Source organism: Crinia signifera, chromosome 4 (assembly GCF_055691185.1).
Source record: "Crinia signifera chromosome 4, ASM5569118v1, whole genome shotgun sequence".
NCBI classification, from domain to species: Eukaryota; Metazoa; Chordata; class Amphibia; order Anura; family Myobatrachidae; genus Crinia; species Crinia signifera.
In genome coordinates, this window is record NC_139220.1 from 94,409,699 (window position 1) to 94,428,412 (window position 18,714).

At 39.4% G+C, this 18,714-nt stretch overlaps 1 protein-coding gene across 1 annotated transcript; it reads left to right on the forward strand.

The window, feature by feature from the left end:
• Positions 1–11,907: 11,907 nt before the first annotated feature.
• On the forward strand, positions 11,908–17,645 carry MSX2 (msh homeobox 2). The gene is made up of 2 exons (XM_083179633.1): positions 11,908–12,420; positions 16,176–17,645. The coding sequence occupies exons 1-2, from the start codon at positions 12,075–12,077 to the stop codon at positions 16,598–16,600; spliced, it is 771 nt and encodes a 256-aa protein (XP_083035759.1). The 5' UTR covers positions 11,908–12,074; the 3' UTR covers positions 16,601–17,645.
• The last annotated feature ends 1,069 nt before the right edge of the window (positions 17,646–18,714 follow it).

Genomic DNA, 18,714 nt, shown 5'->3' on the forward strand with positions numbered 1-18,714 from the left:
GCCTTGCGCCCGGCGGCTGGAGCCTCCATTGCCTCCCAGAGTTCCGCCACTGTATCATATCAATGTTTGATTCCAGGCATGCTATCTGGTCTGAAGCTCACAGCACACTTTGCTTTTATAGGTGAGCAGCTACCAACACACCTGTCGCTAATCATCTAGGGAAATGGTTAACATAAGCTATGGAATCTTAGTTAAGACAGGGTGCATGAGAAAATGTGACCACAATAAGACTAATTAAAAAAATTAATCTAATAAACAATATATACACTTAACATAGGCACTCACCTTTCCTAGTTTTGGGGTGCCCTATGGCTTGTGACCACATTGTTTAAACAGACATTGTTTAAACAGACATTGCACACACTGAATTAACTGATAATAAATAGTGGAGATTTGGTTCATGAACCAAATCTCCACTATTTATTATCAGTTAATTTAGCCGATTTAGTTAATCTTGCCTATGTTAAGTATATATATATATATATGTATATATATATATATATATACATATATCCATCTACAAAAATAGAGGGGGCGCCTGATAGAGTAATATCGTTTTTAATCAAAAACGTGTGCAACAATATTAAAACAATTTTGCAGAAAGTAGTGCCCGTACCAAGGTCTCCCTCTGGTGTGGGATGGCTACCACAAGATTTCACAGTAAACCACTGGCAAGACAGCTCGCAATGATGGACTCACGGGACCCTCAAGATCTCCACAGGCTCTCCCGGCTGGCTGCGACTTAGCACTCGGCACACACACACGGCAAACAGCTCGGACCACCAGCAGCGTCTCCAGCAGCAGAGTAGCGTCATACAAGCCACGTCCCTACGCGTTTCGTCACAGGACTTCGTCAGTGGGGTGACTTGAAAAAGCGGGGGTACTTGAAAAAGCAGCAGTCAGGCCACGCCCCTACGTGTTTCGTCAAGGACTTCGTCAGTGGGGTGACGAAGTCCTTGACAAAATGTGTAGGGGCGTGGCCTGACTGACGCTTTTTCAAGTAGCAGGATGCGTAAGTTGCTAGCAGCCGCTGAGCTGCCCGTCGCTGAAGGAATTTGCTAAGCGCCGCAAGCTGGAGATCTCTCCCTGTGGTAGCCGTGAGTGACCTGCGGTTTAAACATCAAACGTTCCTGTATTATGCCAGTGTGGATATTTGTTATGCACCATGTGGTTTTATATCCACCACTGAGGACTTTTATGGTACAGTGAGTGTACTAGTGATAGTTGTTAATGTACTAGTGATAGTTGTCACTTTTATTCATTAAAAACTTTGGTACTTGTTTCCTAGCACGGCCACACCGATTTACATCGGGGTGGTCGTGTCGGAAAAATCGGGTCGATCGCATCGCATGCGATTTGGTCGCATGCGATGCGATCGACGCGACCGACCGATTTTGGACCCGATTTTTTTTTTTTTTTTTATGTAAATCGGGTCCCTGGGACCCGATTTTACATTGCATTCAATGTAAAATATTCCCAACCCCCCCAAATTTAACGGCGTACACCGCACCCCACGATAGACGCCAACCCGAAGCGTGGCGAGCGCAGCGAGCCCGCGAGGGGCGGCGGTGCGCGTCCTCCGACCTTTTCATTCCCCTACTATCCACGTCGGCGTGGAGTTGAGAATAGAATAGTGTGGCGAGCGCAGCGAGCCACCGAGCCCGAAGCGTGGCGAGCGCAGCGAGCCCCGCGAGGGGCCGCGTATAACTTCACAGGTATACGCGTGCGCTCGCCGCGCTTCGGGCTCGGTGGCTCGCTGCGCTCGCCACACTATTCTATTCTCACCTCCACGCCGACGTGGATAGTAGGGGAATGAAAAGGTCGGAGGACGCGCACCGCCGCCCCTCGCGGGCTCGCTGCGCTCGCCACGCTTCGGGTTGGCGTCGATAGTGGGGTGGCGTTTACAATGGGGGGGCATGACGGGGCCATATACAATGAGAAATGGCCCATATTGGCCCATTTCCCATTGATTACTATGTTAAGATGGACTTAATCAAGTCCATCTTATCTTGTGCCATTATAATGGCACAAGACCGACACGACCGACGCGATTTCAATGTTAAAAATATTTTAACATTGAAGCCTATGGAGAAATCGGGTCCATCGCGTCGGTCGCGTCGTGTGCCATGTTAAGGCACACGACGCGACCGACGCGATGGACCCGATGGACGCGATTTCTCCATAGGCTTCAATGTTAAAATATTTTTAACATTGAAGCCTATGGAGAATCGGGTCCATCGCGTCGGTCGCGTCGTGTGCCTTATTAAAGGCACACGACCGACGCGATGGACCCGATTTTCCATTTGACGGTAAAATGGACCTGATTTTAAAGAAAATCGGGTCCATCGGGGGCATCGTGTGCCTTAAAGTTAAGGCACACGACCAAGAAGATTGTGGCCGTGCTAGGAAACAAGTACCAAAACTTTTATATGTTTTGACAATACTACGCTATTGGGCGCCCCTTCTTGTTCTTTGTTTGTAGATTGCTTCGGCGTTGTCTCTTGTGGACAGAGACAGAAGAAGGGTGCTGCAGTTCCACAGTCTGGGAACAAGCGATTTCTTATAAAGAACTGTGGACTTCTTAATAGCTTCAGTGTTGCTTACTAATTAATCAGGTGTCAGCGCACCATTCCTGCAAACCTTGTATGCATATATATATATATATATATATATATATATAAAACAAAGTAATATATCCAGCACTCGAAACCAATCTGGATTACTTGAGTGGGTGCCCCCAGCATATACTGCACAATTCATGCCCAGCAATTACATATATATTGTCGGAAGTGACACTCACGTTACTGAAGAAAAAGACAGCGACTACTGCAACTTAGTCATTAAAAAATCATATATATATATATATATTTGTATTTGTATATATATATATATATATATATAAATTTTTCCAAGGAATCCGCACTCGCATCACATCAAAGTGCAAAAGGGAGGTGCTCCATAGGATGAGAAGGCATCATAGTATAGAGGAATGAAATGGGCACTCACCAAGGTCTAGGTAATCAAAACAGCATTTTATTTGTATCAAGTTGACATACCATCCGACGTAACGACACGTTTCGGTTCTACACGAGACCATCATCAGGAATAGTGCAGCAAAGAACAAAACATCAGCAGAACAACAACCTGACATCCATCCCTGGGGAAGGACATAGCTGTATTGCCTCACCGGGTCAGCCTAAATACCCCTGGACCGGAAGTGACATCACTACCTGTCCGCAACCCATTAGTCTCCACATAATGCTGTTGTAAATGTAAATGAAAACTTGAATGGCACTGTGCTTATTGCACCAACCTCAACTGGTATTTATATTAGAAGTGCGCAGCTCTGCACAGTCATATAACAGGATTAAACAGCTTAAACACCTAACAAAGACCCAGACGGAAGTGACGCTTTGCGTTCCACTTCGTCGGGGCGGAAGTGACGCTTTGCCTTCCGTTTAACAGGAACCCAGCGTCCATCTAGTTCAGGAGCGCTGTAAGCGTTTCATTAACAGGAAGGGGCATGGCGCTTGCGTTCCAGGAACCCGGAACCAAGCGATAATCTGCTTATACACTTGTGTATCTTTATTTAAAGATACACAAGTGTATAAGCAGATTATCGCTTGGTTCCGGGATCCTGGAACGCAAGCGCCATGCCCCTTCCTGTTAATGAAATGCTTACAGCGCTCCTGAACTAGATGGACGCTGGGTTCCTGTTAAACGGAAAGCAAAGCGTCACTTCCGCCCCGGCGAAGTGGAATGCAAAGCGTCACTTCCGTCTGGGTCTTTGTTAGGTGGAACGCAAAGCGTCACTTCCGCCCCGGCGAGTGGAACGCATGTAGCGTTTCCGGCCGGATGTTTAAGCTGTTTAATCCTGTTATATGACTGTGCAGAGCTGCGCACTTCTAATATAAATACCAGTTGAGGTTGGTGCAATAAGCACAGTGCCATTCAAGTTTTCATTTACAATTACAACAGCATTATGTGGAGACTAATGGGTTGCGGACAGGTAGTGATGTCACTTCCGGTCCAGGGGTATTTAGGCTGACCCGATGAGGCAATACAGCTATGTCCTTCCCCAGGGATGGATGTCAGGTTGTTGTTCTGCTGATGTTTTGTTCTTTGCTGCACTATTCCTGATGATGGTCTCGTGTAGACCGAAACGTGTCATTACGTCGGATGGTATGTCAACTTGATACAAATAAAATGCTGTTTTGATTACCTAGACCTTGGTGAGTGCCCATTCCATTCCTCTCTATATATATATATATATATATATATATATATATATATATATATATAGACAATGGTGTTGGAACTCTGCTTACTTGTGTGCTATAATACTGGGTGCCTTCCGGTGGTAGCTTGCATATGGAGAGGGGTTGGCGGAACTCACAGTTTTTAAAAAACACAGGAAAACTTGTAACTTAACGTTTCAATTCATTCGAATTTTCATCACAAGTACCTATAATCTATATATATGATTGGTGTCTGTGAGTCTCCGAACACTGCCATCTGCTGGCAGAGAGAGAAACTACATCTCTTTCTCACATATGCACAAACACAGATGGTAGCAGACTAGCTTTCAGAGCTTTTGTTTCAAGTCATGTTTTTGACAAAATGCATTGGGTTCATGTTTGAGATTTGATCATCATATTGCTGAAGTACTAAAGATTCCCCATTGGTGTTTTACCATCTCTATTGAAGAAAACTACAAATTTGGAATGTTATTTACATGACAAAAATAGCAAAAATCTTTTATTAAAAATAGTTTTGGACATACTCTGTATCAATTCTTCACTAGACGATTAGCGCCCTCTGAATCCTACTCTCTCCATTTCTAAAAAACTGTGAATCCTTTCTAACAGGGGATTCTTTCAGAGGTGCTGCTGGTACTATTTATTAGCACTCGGAGACTTTAGAAATGGTGTAAGATAGGACGATTAATAAATCCATTAATCAACGTTTCAGGGTATTCTCACCCTGTCATCAGGATACAGGGAGTGTGAGTATATTTTACATTAGCAGGTACCCATGGATACTACTGTAGAAGAGATGTAATAAAACTTTACTTTTCTTTTGTGTCTGGGTTTTTTTTTACTATTTGCATTGGTGTAGAACTACAAGACCCAGTGGATCCTTTAATGCCCTGCATGCTGAAACTTGTGGTTCTCCAAGTCCCCGCATGCAGGGCATGCTTTCTGGGACTTTAGTTCCACAACAATGTAAAATAGCTATGTCTATTTTTACATTAAGTCAGCACAGTGCCCACCCCCCAGGGGCACCGGGGGACGGCCCCGGGCTTCAGCCCGGGCAGGGTTAACTCTGGAGGAGGGGAACCCTTTATTGGAGGGGACTCCACACCTCCAGGGTCCCTGCCCATGCTGACCAGCCAAAGGGATCAATGTTTTGGCTGGGGGAACTTGCATAAAAAGTTTCCCCTGGCTGTAACATTACCCTGTTGGCTGTTTATGCCCAGTGCTGGTTGCCAAAATATTGGGGACCCCTACTCATTTTGGGGGTACTCTATGTTTTTTGTCCCCTGAATTTCTAAAACCAGGAACAGTACTTTGAGCACAGGGCTGGTTATGATCAGGAGTGGGGACTGTTTTTTTCCCCGCACTTTATCGCATGATATTGCATTTTTCATAACTCAATTCGCATTCCATTAGTAGCGATTTGAAAACATGTGATATGGTGCGATTTTAGAACCTTACTAAAAATCGCATCTTAAATGTCACCCTATGTATTTTCTTGCCACAGAATAGTACAAAGTAACATTTGAGTCCCAACAAACAAACAATAAATAAGTAAATAAGAAGAATAAAAATGTTGATGATCATTAATGGTCCTGTAAATCTTGGTTAAAGGTTTATGCTTTCTGTTTAAGCTATAAAAAAAAAAAAAAAAAAACTGTGCGCTGACTCCCTAATGCCAACACAAATTAGAGTCAATAACACTTAACATTCAAGTGCAATGGGTTTTAGGAAATGTGATCTTTATTGGCATATAGCCAAAAAGTTTCTACTAATTACTATCAACTACAGCATCTTATGTTGCTACCAACTGAGGATGATCTCATTAAAGCTGCACTACCCCCTAATAAGAGATAATTAATGTGCCCCACCAGCTCCTGTAGTTGCAGATTGCAGCTGGCAGTTGATCCTCACAATCACATCCCTTTCTGTTGCCATATAAAATAGGTATCTACATTAATATGCTGGTTCTTTAGAACAGAACTGCCAGAGCAACAGGCAGAGCCCAGGGGAAAAATAGGAAAATTGATGCTTTTCGCAGACTTCTTGGCTCCAGAAAGAGCATCATAGTGGGGCTTGTAGTGCAGCCACTATTTTGAGCCTATATATTTTGTTTTCAAAATTATTTTCTTATTGTTCTTAGAGAAGATGAAAGCATTTTATAGCAGTTTTACTTGTATTTTACAGTTGTCTCCTGACATTTCCATGCAGTGTGTGAGAGAAATGATCAAGGATATAGGGAGGAATTCAATTGCCTGGGAGTATCTCACCTAACCAAACTTCTGCAACACCAACTGTAAAGTGTGGCGGGATCTAGCTTAAAGGTGTTTGCTACCCCTTAGGGAGGAAAGCATGGGATGTAATGGAATCACCCAAATATGCAGGTATATACAGTAGGGGTAAATGTATGTGATACAGGAGGAGAAGTGAGCCACAGGAGAGGTGGCCCATGGCACCCAATCAGATGCTCCGTATAATATTTTATAAAATGATAGATGTTACATCAGTGCTGACTGGTTGCCTGTGCCACTTCTCCTCTGGCTCACTTCTCCTCACTTATCACTGCTTCATACATCTACCCATAGTGCCAGAAAGCTTGATCCCTGTGAATCGACCACTAGCCCTTCTCACAAAAAATACCTGAGAGTGTGACCACGCATGTGCCACCAGCTATTAATAACTATGAGCACAAGGATACAAAAGCAGGCAATAATAATAATAATAATAATCATTTAACTGTATGTTTTAGTGCATAACAAAAATATGTGTACCCAGTACTGACTTAACAGCTATGTAAAAATATAAATTTTGTGTATTGTATGTAAAATGATTGTATTATAGTTTATTATCATTTATTTATAGAGTGTTTGCACATAAGGCATTACTATGCAGAGAGGATTATTTATTCACACCTGCCCCAGTGGAATTTACACTCTACATTTCCTATCATACACTCATAAGATCTCATTTTGTCAGAAGCTAATTACAATAGTTACATTGTGGGGGATTATCCTAATTTAAATGGACTGTATATTTAAACAGTGTAAAATGAGCATATGTATAAGTTAATTTGTATATTTTTTTGCCTATGGTGTTTTAGGGCTTAGCCAGTAAAAATGCATAAGGTGGCAGTTGTCTATGGCAACATATATTTGGGAAGCAAAAAATAAAAATAAAATAAATGCTCTATCATTTTCATATTGGCTGCCCTTATAATGCATTGAAATTAAAATACGTTGCTTTTCCCCTGGATGCAAATGTTTATGGCAGTCTGCTTAAGAGATGAGAAGTAGCTTGTTCAGTTGTTGCCTCAGGCAACAGCAGTCTAAATATACCCCTAAATGGTAAAGTATTTACTATTATATATTTCATAACTAGCCTTTGTTGTTATTATTTTTGCCTTTATTGATATAGTGCTTTGTTTGTTGCCAGTTATGTAAATGACAGTGGTGGTTATTACTACATTTTCAAATATTTTGGCTGAATTTCAACATCTGTTCCCCTTGATTGCATTTAACAACACCCCTGTGATCCAGCACTACAAAAGGAGACAAGCGCTGGGGAAACACAAGCAGAGATTGTAATTGTGGGAAAATCGGTTGAACTTTAGAAGAGTGCATGATTTTCATTATGGCTGTTCCCCAGAGCGGATTGATTGCATGCAGATAACTAATAAATGTTACACAAATGGCAGAGCGATCACCGATTAAATAATAACTGACGAGGATAGCTGATGTTGGTTATTAAATAGACATGATTCTCATTGTTCTGCCAAGCAGTGAGAGGCATTCATAAAAGCCTCACGTTAAGTATATACATTTATATAGTTCATGGGGTAACATACTGTTGCTCTCAGCCACCTTGGCAGCCGGATAGATATGGCTGTATAAACCGTATCATCCCTCCCATAATAATCAAATAGCTCAAGTCAGTAATAAGATATGCGTATAAGCATAGTAACAATAAAAAAGCAACAAATGACAGATACTGTAGATACAAAAAAGAAGAGCAATGCTGTACCATACTGCATTCTTCTAATGGGTTCACTACGGAGTAGATTGCAAGCTCCTGAGGCCAGTAATAGGGTCCCATGTTTAGCAGTATAAGTCGCTGTAATAAATAGCCTTCTAATAAGCCTGGTCTCCTATGCACTAAGGAGAGTGACAGGATAGGGGGAGAAAGAGATCAGGTCTCCTATGCACTAAGGAGAGTGACAGGATAAGGGGGAGAAAGAGATCAGGTCTCCTATGCACTAAGGAGAGTGACAGGATAAGGGGGAGAAAGAGATCAGGTCTCCTATGCACTAAGGAGAGTGACAGGACGGGTTAATCCTCCTGCAGGATCTCCCTAATAGTAAGATGAATGAGTGTTAATGCTGTTATTACATCCTGATTGAGGACGCTTCCTGCCTCCCCAGCCCCCTGTATAAGGAGAGGCTGTAGAGGTGGAGCGGTGGGCTGGCTTCAGGACAGGCCCTGGGGACCGGGGCGGGACTGCCGGGGACAGGCCGCCGCTGCAGAGGCTGCTGGAGCCGCTCAAACTCAACAGCCGCTTCCCCCAGGAGTTTGTCTTTCATCTCGCCGCTGCTGGCGCCTGCAAATAGCCTGATTCCGTCTGCAGCCTCCCCCTCCGCCCCAGCACCCCCTCCCTCCCTCCCTCCCTCTCCTCCTGCTGCTGCTGCTGCTGCTGCCTACGGACAAAGCATGTGCACCCAGTCTACACTGATCGGCGGCTGCCATACCGCTGCAGAGGTGGGCGAAAGTTATTATCCTGGAGAGGAAGAGCCCTGAGTGTGTAATTGGTGCTGGGGCCAGGGGAGTCATCATTAGCTGATATAAACACTTTACTCCTGTCTTCCTGCTGCTGCTGCTGACCTGCCCCCAGTTCCCTATCGTCTGACCCATGCTCTTCTCATGGAGTGCTGACTATCTGGCTGTAGATCATTGGCTCCTGCTAAGTCCCAGGGTTAAAGTACCTGCCATTTACTTAGATCTGTCTGGGATGCTAAATGCCAACACACAGCGGTGCAAGCTGAAGACAGAGGAGTCTCAGAGCGATTACAATTGATTGTCTGGAGATAATCCCAACAGACTCTTGAGCGTCACCACAACTTGACCGGGATGTCTCTAAACTGGTCATCTTCTAAGAATAGGATAGAGACTGTCATTGTTGGGGGGTGTGGGGGGTGTGGGGGTGGGTGTCATTATACATTAAAATTCACTATACATTGGGTCGTAATCACTGTGTATTATGTTTACAAATGATCAATAGTAAAGGATAAGAGTAAATTAAATCAACTCTGCAGCAATTACGATATAATGACACAGAGAATAAAATAAATACTTTCAGAGGAACCAATGAATATTGATCAAAAGGGAGTTTGAAGACTGTGTGTTCTTAAAAGCACTGCTTGTCTCCAAATGAGCTGGAACTAGAAAACGCCTTTTCCTATAAGAAATGACTGATTGAGGTTAGCAAGTTATAGCAACATCAATAAGTGGATCAGTTAAAGAAAGTGTAAAAGTTGCATATTCACAAAAACAGACCATGGAGAAACAGTTGATATTTCTAAGCATATTAATACAACAGCTACACTGAAAAGAAATATAATAAAGTACTAATAAAGACATAGTAAATACAACATAGGAGTGAGTAACAGCCATTCAGCTTACTTCAGGATAACGCCTGATTTCGTCACTTTTATGCAGTCACGATTTTTAATGTCATACCCCAAGGTGTCAAAAATATTACTATACTGGAATTGTAACACAGCAATACCCCCCCCCCCCCCCCTCCCTTCTATACCCCTATAACGCACGCAGAATCTGTAAAGTTCATTGATCAAAACGCTTTACTGATTAAAAGATCTGTTAATAAGAAGTTAATTGTGTTACTAAAAGAATAAATCACACACACACACACACACACACGCACACACACACAGAAAATATTGCAATGGAAACCTTTTTATGTGCTCTATGCTAATTTCTGGACGTTGACAAATAGGGATTTAAAAACCAAGAACCGAGTACAGTAGCATTAGATCAGAATAAAGGAATGGCCTACATGCATTGTAACAGATACTGTAATAATGCTTGTCACACACTGACCACCAGGTCCCTCTCGTCATCAGATCCCCAAAGCTATATGTGATAATTATAGTAGCATATTAAATGATACATTTCATTACAGAATCCAATTATCATACGCATTTGTATTGTCATTGATAAACCGGTTCTGGCTCACAAGGCCTAATATACGTGAAGCAGCCGCATCATTACAATATGGATCAGCAGTACCTAAGCAGAAGAGATTGTTCGGTCTACACGTTATTGTATAACACCTGGACTGAGGGGGAACCCATTATATTCCTTTATTCTGTAAAAATTCTATTCAACTGTAATATAAATCTCTGATATGTCTCTGAATACACATTTAACGCAGATGACTGAATATGAATTGAAAGTATAATGGAACTCAATTCCAATGTATGCTTTATATCGTTAGTCTATGGGTTTATATGGCAATAGGATTATTTTAGTCATGTGGTGCAATGACATAATAATAATATATTTAGCAATAATAGCTACAAAACACATAGACTATAGATTGAAGGACATCATACACTGTCATTCTGTATGCAAGTACTGCTAGGTTTTTGGAACTTGAACTACCAGGAATTATACTGGAGAGGAGTGGACTATTATCGTGTAATTAATTGGAAGATTGAATGTTAGGATATGGTAACACATTAGTCTAATTGTTGCAAAGACTGATTATGCAACAATTATGGGATATTATAATTGTCGTATAATTAAAGAATTCATTACTCATTTTTAAACAGCAATTATTTTTCAGACTGTTTTCTGATAGAACAGATAGGCACGGATTTTTAGCTTACAATACTAGTGCGGCCTCTAATTGAATTGGGCACAGTGCAGATTTGGTATATTATTGTTATTGTATGCTTGGGTTATTATTGGGCATGGTAATGTATAAATTTAATATCAGCGTGGGAAAGTCCTGTTTAAATAACAACTATTCCCTTTTCTACATATATACACATCTAATGGACTTATAATCACATTTTAAATCCAGTGTTCTCGTAGGAAATAAGTGACGTGCAAGCTAATTACACATTGCTGATTGACATGCAATATGTCGTTTTATTGAAGAATCATTGAGTCTTTTACACAGCTATCATGGCATCCTCAGAGTCCACTTACTTCAAAGGCACCAGGAGACTGCCCTGCTTGTAATCAGATATCAAATTTATCTATATCACTTAAATGTCAAAATGATACTTAAAATGTTTACATGTAGACACATGAGGACATTACAAAGAAAGAAACCTTTAAAGCGGAGACAAGAAAGAGAAAATTGGTTATATGAGCTTCCTCTTCATATAATCAAACTTAATTACCCAAGTGACTTTTCAGTTTCTTGTGATTACAGCCCTACAGGTATCACTAATAACACAGCACAGTTTGCAGCCTATGTAATTAACTCCTTCTCTCTTTTTTGTAACAAAAACAGTCCTAAAAAGTCAGTGCCATAAAGGAGGAGGGGGGTTCAGCAAATCAGGAGGCAGGCTGGGCACGTCACAGGCACGGGCGTTCCCTGTTGGCTGTCAAAGGAGGAATGAGAAGGTTTATTGAGTTTCACTGCAGTGTGTGCTTGCGGAGAGCTGCTGGGGCTGAGTACTGGGACTGAGTGCCGGGACTGAGAGCTGAGTGCAGCTACAGATCGGAGATCCGTCTCTCATCAAAGGGATCTGGGCCAGGAAAGGGGACTTGCGTCTGCTCCCCTAAAACCAACATGTCTTCCCCAAGGAGAATAAAGGAGGATTTAAGCTCAGATGAAGAGGGCTGCGTGCATCCCATCCCACTTGACGATCACAAGATCAAGGTTTCCAGCCTACCGTTCAGCGTGGAAGCGCTCATGGCTGATAAGAGGATGCCTAAGGAGGTGTCCCATCTACGTGGCTTGGAAATCCCAGGAGCCAGTGGCCCTTCCAGGCACCTGCACTTGGGGATCGGGAGCAGGGAAAGCCCCAGCCCCCCTGGGCTTACCAAAAACTTTGAAACTTCGTCTGTGAAATCGGAAAATTCCGAAGATGGGGCAGCATGGGCAAAAGAAGGGGGCAGCTATTCCCCCCCACCAAGTAAGTTACAAGCTGAGAGATGCTGTGCAGCCCGGTGCTATAGCGATGTGTATCTGCACTGTCTGGCTCTGGTTACAGTCTACCTATAGACTCTTTCATCTGGTTAATTACACTTGTCTGCTTTGTATGAGCTCATATTAGTCCCCCCTATCAGGGCTCATTGTGTTCTATGTGCATATTGTGATTGCAGCAACATACACGTCAGTGTTCCGAACCATCCTCCTTCTACTAGAGTTGGGCATTCTTACCCCCTCTTCTCTCCTCACACTGGCAGCGAACGTGTTAAGTCGTAGTCTAGCTGTTTTGCTACTAATGTGTCCCTTGCCCGTTCACGGATTGTATGGATCTGTCTTATTTGTGCATGATTCATGACCCCTCTCTAGATTGCACTAGATGTACTGTATATATGAAAATAATCACTTGTACATCGCTATAGCCTACTGCAGCACTATATGCAAATGCAGAGGATATAGTAATACTGACATTTAAAGGTGAAAGCCTCAAATGCATAATATTATCCGCTGTATGCAGTGAGATTCATGTCCAGACCAGAACATATTGGGGAATATATTCAGGAATGCTCATGTTTTTTCCCTTAATGGCAACATGTCCGACACATTTCCGCTGCTTAAGTACAGATAGGTCTGAGTCATATCATAAGAGAGGGACTCTCCAAAACACTGACATGAGTTTATTACCGCAGCCATGCAGCTCGTAGTTACACATTCATTTACTCGGTGTCAGGCCACACACTATTATAGCAGATGAGAATCATGGGATCCGGATGTTTGTTTAAGATCTTCATGGTATCTTCAGATGAGCACTTCAATACATGTGTTTGCTGACTATTTAAACAATACAGGCATTGTTGAGATCGTTTATGGTGCAGTGTAATAGGAGGAGAGAGATATAAAGAGGTATTCTTCAGATGTATGCATTCATTCCATATTAACCTTATATGCAATAAATGTAACTATAGATAGATGGATAGATAGATCGATAGATCGAGAGATATCGATGTATCTACATATACATATGTTCATGTGTCTGTGTATATCTATGTGTGTGAGTAAAAAACAAATACATACATTGTATCACCTTCATATTTTACTGACATTTAGGTAAACACTTTTTAGATCATTTTCCTTTCAAGTTTAGGGAGATTGTGGATACATGGAATATTAAGTTATATTCAGTCTGCTCTAGAACGACATCAGAATTCATGTCACTTTAAACCAAGCTCTATGCACTTATGTGCTGCTAAAAAGAGAATGTATGGCCCTCGATCCAATACACAGCATGGAATGGGACTTGAGTCAGAAGCATTATTTAGTGGCAAAGGACAGGACTGAATTCCCTGCAGGCACATGGGCACCGCAGTGCAAGAGGTGTAAGGACAGAGGAGCGTTGGTCATTCGATAAGTGTGGACCTGGAGAGCATAGGTGAAGCACCTGCGTCTCTTGAGATTACACGTCTCAATAATTCAGATTGTTCAACGTGACAGGCTGAGAAATGGGGAATCTGTGGGACCTCTAGTCAAAGAAATGGGTCCTGATGAGAGTGTCACACTCCAATGTTTAAATGGAACAAGCGAGGAATCCCTGATTCATAGAAAGCACTTCCTTCGTATCATCAACGCCTGTTGGACTGGGAATAACCTATGTACTACTTCTTCCGATGAAACCCCCCAACACACACACAAACATACATACATACATATATATATATATATATATATATATATATATATATATATATATATATATATATATATATATATAGAAAAGTCTGTAACTATACAGTCAGGCATCCCAACACGTAAAACAAATACTTACACAAATGAGGATTATCGATGGTGCAATCTTACTGACAGTGTCTGTATGATTTTGCATAACTATTATTGTAAATATCCCCCTGCTCCATCAGCTATATATTGCTTTTGTATGGAGGTTAAAAGTTAATTTATAGTTATAAAACAATAATGACTTTAAATGTTTATTTACAGGAACCGACAGACTTCTAGATAATCCACACATATAACTGTTAATGATACTACACAATTTCTAATTGAGATTAAGTTGATGGAATAAACTGGAGAAGAGAATTAAAAGTGATTAAATAAAAGCAGGTTACTAATAGCGCTTTAAGAACAGATTAGACTAAATCACCATGGAATGTGATTACATTTAAAAGCTGTCACAAAGTACAAAAAAAACTTTTCATACTGTTAATTCATTCCTGTGTGGTATAAATAGTAGAGCCCAAATTACTAATGCAAAATTAATTTATCTAAATCCTTAATAGTTAATATGACACGATGAGTCAGTAATTAATATAGTTATTAACTACATTGAACTCTGAAAAAGCATATATATATATATATATATATATATATATATATATATATATATATATATATATATATATATATCACTTGCACTCACAACGCTGGGGTGCTTCTGTGTTTGTCCAAAAAGGGCTTTGTGTCAAATCCAGAGACAGGACACTCACCAATTTCCTTTTCCAATAAATTGTTTTATTTCTCAAATCGACTGCAAAATAACCAACGTTTCGGTCGTAACTTGGACGTTGTTCATGACACAGTCCATCACAAGAATCCCCAATTGGCGAGGGGATATATATATATATATATATATATATATATATATATATATATATATATATATATATATATATATATAAAATGTATCTTTAAAAAAAAAACATGTTTCATAGCATTGTCGCTCCTTTTACATATTTCAGAAGCAATAAAGAACTCACATATCTCATAAAATGAAAACACCAAGACAGTGTACAACGGTGCTAAAGTAATGTTTAATAAAAAATAGTTGCAATAAATATGTTACATTTTTATGTTGAGATTGAGGGGAAACATATAGTTTTATTACACTGGTATCCTATTTCCTACATCAGAGGAAGAATATACTAGTACAATCATAACCTTCCATTCTTTAAAATTGACATTTGATTTTATATTGTGTTTAACTCTTTGAGGATTCATGAATAAATATTTTTTAATACACTTTTAGTAAACTTTTTTTAATAAAAACTTGTTAAAAGTCATATAATCATGCAGCCCATTGGGAGGGAATTAAATCTATTTATGTTATAAAAAAATGTACGTTATAAAGGCTGATTGCCCTTCTCGTGTAAATAAATATGTGTGTATGTATGTGTGTGTGTGTGTGTGTGTGTGTGTGTGTGTGTATATACACACACACATATATATATATATATATATATATATATATATATATATATATACACACACACACACACAGACACATACATACATACATACATACACACAAACAAACAAACAAACAAACAAACACACACACACATGATAAATAACTGTTTTGTTTGTGTTTGCCTAATAAAAGGCATTGGATTTAGTGTACACACTAACCAGCTCGCTTGGCATTCTCGTGTTGTATATCATTGCTATAAATGCCTCTGTGTGCAGAATAGTATGTCAGCACTAACCTTTGAAGTTTTACAACATACAAAATATAATGCAATAATAATTAACCTTTATTAAAAAAAAACATCATTAATCAGGGCAGAACATTAAGCAATCTCATTGGTATTTTATATGTTCAAAATCTTGTCTTGAATTAAAATAAATAGTAATTCTAGTTTATTGAGCTGCTGAGATTTACAGTATTTGTATAATGTGATTCCACGTTCTGTGTGCAATAGATACACCTTCCTAACAGACTGTATTTTACAGGACACCTCAGCCCTTCCACCTGTACCCTGAGGAAGCACAAGACCAACAGAAAGCCCAGAACTCCATTCACTACATCGCAGTTGTTGGCTCTGGAGCGCAAATTTCGCCAAAAGCAATACCTCTCCATAGCAGAAAGGGCTGAGTTCTCCAGCTCACTCAACCTTACAGAGACCCAGGTCAAAATTTGGTTCCAGAACCGGAGGGCTAAAGCCAAAAGACTGCAGGAAGCTGAACTAGAAAAGCTTAAAATGGCAGCAAAACCCATCCTGCCCCATGGCTTTAGTTTACCCTTCCCCATGAATTCTCCTATCCCAACTGCATCATTGTATGGATCATCCTATCAGCTACACAGACCGATGCTTCCCATCCCACCTGTAGGACTCTACGCTACTCCTGTTGGATACAGCATGTATCACTTTTCTTGAGACGATTGTAAGCATAAGGATATGAACGTACTTGATGGGTAATATGTATGCCCACATTTGCACAAAGGCCTGAGACTGTGCTGGTCGCTCTGTGGATTTAACTTTTCAATAGACCCTGAATTCAGAAGTGCCTTATAGCCTGCGCTGCACATAGGAAAACAATAGAGGTGGATAATGAAAGACACTGTAGGCAAAAAGGGGCAACAACAATGCTGCCCAAAAGTAGTATTATTTTTCAGTTTGTGCCTAGTCATTTATTTATCATTTGGAATGTATAGATTTTACCTTTAAATCTACATGTGCCTTAAACTCAAACAGAAGGTGGTGTAAAAATGTACATAAAGAACACAGTCCACGAATTAACCAAAGATCGGACTTTTTTTAATACCTGTACTGAATAATTAGGTGCCATATCCGAGTCACACATAAGCAATATCTGGTACAAAACTGGTAGAACAATAGGTGGCTCTTACAATGCCTTGTATAATGGATTCCCATCATCAATGGGAGCCACCTATATGTGAATTGTTTGTATGTTTCTAGTACAATGCCTTTATTAACAAGGACCATTTTTTTATATTTTACTACAAAAAGAAAATATAGGTCAGGCTGACATGTTCAATCAAACCTATATATCGGTATGTGCCTTAGCAACAATCCTGCCACCTCCACTCAACAGTACATCGTTATTTCAACACATCATTATATTCAAATTTCGTATTGTATGATTTACAATGGCAAAACGAGATAATGTAGCACAAAGTATTTACTAGAGGGTTAATTTCATATTTTTTTGTTCTACCTATACTTTTTATTGATTACATCAGTGATTCATTTAATCGCTAGCCATTTTTAAAGTATATCTTCAAGTCTTTCAGAAATAAAAAAAAATATGAACAATTCCTGCATGAAATGAATCAGATGTTTATGTTTTTGTAGAACATGTTTTGCAATATTTGATTTGTTTTATTGCCGATACACATGAACCACTGATCCCCTGTTCATTTTTGTTTCCAATATTATCATCCCTTTGAAAGGGTCATTGTGTAAAATGGTATATATTTTATTAAAGAGTTATAATTTCATATATCTCTTGTTATTAAATTAAAATCTTATTACTGTTTAAATGTGTATTCCTATATTTTGTTTTGGGAGCTATGAACGCACAGTGTACACTTACTATTATTCTCTATTCAAATGTTAAAGGTAATATATAAAATATAAAATTGGTCACAACTAGTTAAATAAAACTACTAACAGTACTACTAAAAGTAATAATTTTTATTATTTTAATAATCATAAAATTAATACTAACAATAAGTGTTTCTACCTTTCAGCAATGGCTAGGAAAACAATACATATCCTTAAGTTTTCTCATTTATGGAAATGTGTGTTATTGAAATTATTTATATGTCGCTTTTTATTTTTTAAATAATGAAACAAATAAAAGTAGATACTTTTTTTTATTTTTCCTATTGACTAAACGAATAACTTCTGAGGGAGTCCCATATAAGGATTCAGTTTAAAATCCTAAATCTTAGTTAAAATAGTTAATTGCTCTCATGCAATCTGAATTATTCTACATAATATTTAAGCACCTACTTACAAAAAATAAGTGGCCTCAATGAATGTAATAAAAATGTAAAATACGTGCGTGTCTATCTATCTATCTATCTATCTATCTATCTATCTATCTATCTATCTATACATAGATAAATCTATATCTATCTATCTATCTATCTATCTATCTATTCATAGATACATCTATATCTATCTATCTATCTATCTATCTATTCATAGATAAATCTATCTATCGGTATATCTATTTATTCATAGATAAATCTCTATCTATCTATCTATCTATCTATCTATCTATCTATCTATCTAGATATATCTATTTATCCATCTATCTATATATAGATACATATCTATCTATGTATCTATCTATCTATCTATTCATAGATAAATCTCTATCTATCTAGCTATCTGTCGATATAGATATATCTATCCATCTATCTATATATAGATATCTATCTATCTATCTATCTATCTATTTATCTATCGGTATATCTATCTATCTATCTATTCATAGATAAATCTCTAGCTATCTGTCG

Excerpts from the sequence above, each read along its gene's own strand:
- MSX2 (XM_083179633.1), top strand. The coding sequence starts at position 12,075 with ATGTCTTCCCCAAGGAGAATAAAGGAGGATTTAAGCTCAGATGAAGAG. Across the intron at positions 12,421-16,175 it reads CAGCTATTCCCCCCCACCAA|GACACCTCAGCCCTTCCACC; the intron begins GTAAGTTACAAG and ends TGTATTTTACAG.